At 30.7% G+C, this 4,963-nt stretch overlaps 1 protein-coding gene across 1 annotated transcript; it reads right to left on the minus strand.

Annotated features, from left to right (window-relative positions):
• Window positions 1-84: 84 nt before the first annotated feature.
• Window positions 85-998, minus strand: TRIADDRAFT_62667 (uncharacterized protein; the record flags this gene model as incomplete). Its single annotated transcript, XM_002118611.1, has 3 exons — window positions 85-359; window positions 512-622; window positions 923-998. Coding segments are annotated over 3 exons (462 nt in total), but the record flags the coding sequence as incomplete, so codon positions are not given.
• Window positions 999-4,963: the final 3,965 nt, after the last annotated feature.

The following is a 4,963-nucleotide window of genomic DNA, read 5'->3' on the forward strand; positions in this document are numbered from 1 at the left end:
AAATCTGATTATTAAAGGACAAGAGTGTTTTGCATATGCCACAATTTCATTACTTGTACATTATCGATAACGAACTTAACTCACTTTATATTCTTGTGCTCTTGAAGATATGTCCACTTCAGCTAATAGCCAAATATTGCTATGATTGCCCTTTTTCGACCATAATATTTCTGATGTAGATGATACGACTTGTAGTCGACTAGCGTCTGCTCCATTCAGGTTATACCAAAATCGCAGACAATGACTATCACTACTGCGAATTATTGGACTTTTCAAAGTAGCGTTATCGTGTAACTGACTAGATGTCTCTAGATACGCGTAATAGCCATCTTTTAAATTGTCAACACAGAAAATACTTTCTATTTAAAGTTAGCAGTAAAAGTTAAAACAAGTACTTGATGTAAAAAAGTGCATTAGAGATATTAAAGTATGAGTATATCATTTCTCTTACAGTACGGATTTTGATAAGTATGATCGTAACTTGGACCAGTTTTAGGGGCGATAGTTTCACCTTTGTTTCTGATCCATGCAAATTTAGAATCTGAATAGCGGCCATTTTCCCATTGGCAGAAATTTCTCTCAAAATTGCAACTTAAATCGACTTCTGTTGATACCGCTCGACCTAGATAGACCAGAACGGTGTTATAGCGTGAACGGAAAATTTTTTATTTGTGAGTTATGCAAGTAAAGAATAGAGACTGATAAATTTCTTGTAATACATTATCTTTCTGACTTGCTTTACAAAATATTATAATAGAATATATAGTGTATTCATTTTGTTGTGGCATGCGAAGATATTTCTAAAAGTTTATGTTGAGCAATAATTTAGCTAATCTTTGATCTTTAATGTCACTCTTACTGTCATATATAATTATTTATGACCCATTATTACTTAAATTTTAAATAATTAAAGTTAACTTACCGTCGATTAATGTCCAACCAAATGCAAATATTAAAATTGTTAATTCCGTGTAAAAATGTGGAGAATGGCGAAGCATCTTGGTAAAAAGTTCTCTCTCTCTGTAGTTAAGTGATAATTAATGTGATTAAGCTGAAACATTTATATTGTGATAACATATTTAAGATAAATTAAGCTCTGCTATTAGGTCTAAATATTAGGGAAAATAAGAAATAAATGTATAGTTAGAGTGGCAAAACGTAGTGTTCAACTTATTTCGGATTGTACTGTATATACGTTATACTCATGAAGATCAATTGAGAAACGGGCCGTAAGAGCTATTTGAGGTAGATAAAGTGCTAATGGATGAGAACTCAATCATAGATATGCGAATTAAACAGCCATAACGAATATATAAGCAACATACCTAAAAAAATACTGTAGCTTACCTTTTCTATCCGAATTCAACGGATATTTGCATAAATTTAACAGGTAAAAATTGGGCTCTATAAAAATCGATAAGCTTAGATAATGTAAATTCTAATAAGACTTACCTTTTGACTTTTACTTGGATTGTTAAATATTCCTAAGTTGTTGAAGTTTTAATACCTGCAAACAATGTATCTTTCGGTACTTAAATCTATATAATATGCATATAACGATATAGGTGAAGTGCGTTACATCAGTTGAAGTGGATCGATGAGACAAAACTTGCAATAATAAGAAATTGTTGGCTTTTATATATACATTTCCACTAACTTAAAAATATTTATATTAGTCTAAAGGGGAAAATCCATACCTTTCCTCTGGTTTATAAATATTTTATATCAGTCTAAAGGGAAAATCTATTAATTTCGAATTGGAAGAAAGAAAACAAATGCTTACGGTCTTAATGAGTATACCTATGTATTACTTTCGGAAAAGAAAGCATGCAGCATTAACACGCAATTAAGTAAAGTGAAGTTGACGTATCTATTTTTTCCAAATGCCAACTTGCTATTAAGAAGAAAAATATTCTCGCTAATAAGATGATGAGAACTGCAATAATCATACAAGTCTCACACAAAAAGCGACATATAATCACCGATACTAATACTCATTATCAACTAGGTGAAAATATGCAACTTCTTAGCATCACCTGATACAATGTTCAAATAATAGCCATCATCATTTCTTACGTAAATGGAAGAAGAATAGCATGTTTAGACTAAACGGAGATCTAAATAACCACTAATCCGTATAAATATATAGAGCAATACTCCCTAAATTTGCGGTTCGTTAAATTTTCTTTCTAAAACTAATGAAAATTTCGTCTTGAATTTATTAAGTGATAAAAAGTAGGCTCTTGTAAAACCAATTAAATTAGACGGACTAAATTTGAATAAGGCTTACTTTTAACTTGTACATAAATTAATGAATTCCGCAAGCCTTTGGTTTTTAAAATTTTTTTGCGTACAAGGTATAATTCGGTATTAAATCTACTATATGGCAATGTAGGTAAACTGTGTTACATCAGTGAATTTAATCCTTGAGAAAAAACACGTAATTGTAAAAAAATGTTAATTACGTAGTCTAATGAGTATGTCATTTATTAATTTCAAAATGGTAAAATAAATTATCAACATTTAGGATAGCAGACTAAAATAGACGTGTTAAATTTATTTTTCCCAATTACCAACTTGTTCCATATGTATTCTAAATATATAAATCTACCATAGTGATCTTGAAGGAGGAGATAATGATTTACTATTCTATCCTAAATGAAATAATCTCATTTTAAGTGAAAAAATATGTATACCGGCAAGATGACGACGATCAAACAAATAGCGTATATTCACCGATAGTGAAATTCATAATCAACTTTATGACAGTATACGACTTCTGAGCATGAGTTTGATAACCTCTTAAAGTAATGATGCTCTTCTTTGCATTTACGTGAATTGAAAGATAATTTATCACCCCATATCGACTGTAGATTCAATAAAGATCCGAAAGACAAAGCTTGTGACGTAAAAATTGTTAGCTTTGGTATCAATATATTTTCAGTGCTTTAAGATGTTTTATGCAAGTCTAAAGTGTGAACGTCTTCTTTAATTTCGAAGATAAAAGTAAGAATAGATAGCCTGATAAGTATGCTTATTTATTAGTTTCGAAAAGAAAATGTATTTTATCACGTGTAGTAAAGCAGACTGAAATTGACGAACCAAATTCTTTCAATCAAAAAACTTGCTGCTAAGTCTTCTAAACATAGAACTCTATGGCGTTAGCATTGAAGGATAAGTTAATGATTAATTATTCTATCTTGATGAAATAATCTTATTTATAAGAGGGAAAACATTTGTGCCGATATGATGGCATGAGATTACGAGATCTCTTAAAAATACCGCAATCACCGATAGTAAAACTTGTTTCCAACTTGTTTAAAATATGCAACTTATCAACAAGATCCAACATTACTCATATGTTAAAATGATGATCTTTTCGCTACGTGAATTGAAGAATAATAACATATCATCCCATATCAATTGTAGACTCAATAAATATATAAGTAACAACGGATTTGTATAAATACATAGAGCAATACGCTCTACGTTGCTTGATATTATTTTTTCTTTCAAAAATTAATGGACATTTCGCGTAGAATTTATTAAGTGATGAAAGAAGAGTCTCTATAAAAATTGATTAGACTAGACAAGGTAAAATTCCAATAAGCCTTACTTTGACTTTTACGTGGATTGAAAATTATATTAATCCTATCTATAATTTGTGAGATGTTTTAATACTTACATGCCAAGTATAATTTGGCTATTGAATCTATATGAGTAATATGGCGATCTTGGTAAATAATGTTGTATCTATTAATGATCAATAATGCCGAATTTTATACTGGTCCATTTTCAATAGCCTACGAAGGTTCGTATTGGTCTAAATAACTAAGCTTATTCATTAATTTACGAAAAGAAAACATGTGCAAAAAGTAGAACTTATCGGTACCGAGATTATCATGTTCAATTTTCTTCAAAGATTGGCTTGCTACCTGCATGTTTTAAGCATACAAATCTATCATGCTCGCTTTGATATGAGTTCATGATTTATTATTCTATCTTAGATGGAATGATCTCATTTACAAAAGGGAAAAATTTATGCTTATTAGATGATGACGACTGCAAATCTTATACAAATAGCCCATTTTAATCACTAATAGCAGAACTCATTGACAACTTTACGGAAACATACAACCACTTAGCAAGATCTGCTGCCATTATCGTGTAAAGCAAATCTTTCATTGACATTGACATTTATTCCCTGAAGAGATATAGCTATCTACTGCGACTACTTGATATTGGATTACATGGATCCTAATCTAGCATTATTGATGGTAGATAACATTAATTTCAAGCATGATGCAATTATTAGAAGTGACTAAGCTAGCAGAGGAACTACCTTTATGGAGACAAGGGTGTCATTTACAATCATCTGAAAAGGGACTTTATTTAGAGTTTATACTGTATAAAGCGTTAAACATATCTTATAACAATTATTTCTATCTTGATAACATTTCTCACTATGCATACCCTTCTCTATAACACAGTAAAGTGGGTATATTCAAAATTTCTTGGTTAAAGAAAGTCAATGAGCTGCAGAAACTCATATTTCTGACAATTTTTAATCGGAATTTCTACTCGAGTAAAGCGACAATCTCGATAAAAATAAAAGCAGACGTTCGATTGACAGTTTAAGAAGCTTAATCAGCGTAGATTAGTAGTTTTTAACTTATTGAAGCAGAAAAATAGCGATAAAAAGCAAATAGCATCTGCAAAAGATATATTGGCACTCTAAAGGACGAAATTGCACCTAATAAAAGCGTATAAACAACAAATAACTAAAATGTCTTTAAATCAACCTTCTATTGAGAGAGTACTCAACTCCTGTCGGTACCACCAAACTAACACCAAGCATTAGTGAGTGCAGTAAGTTACTGCACTGAAGTCCCTAATTTGAGTTAGGGTTTGAAAGCAACTTGTTAGTCTGATTTAAATTTTAATATACTTGATGGGATTCTCA

This window comes from Trichoplax adhaerens, genomic scaffold, assembly GCF_000150275.1.
Source record: "Trichoplax adhaerens TRIADscaffold_286 genomic scaffold, whole genome shotgun sequence".
Lineage (NCBI taxonomy): Eukaryota > Metazoa > Placozoa > Uniplacotomia > Trichoplacea > Trichoplacidae > Trichoplax > Trichoplax adhaerens.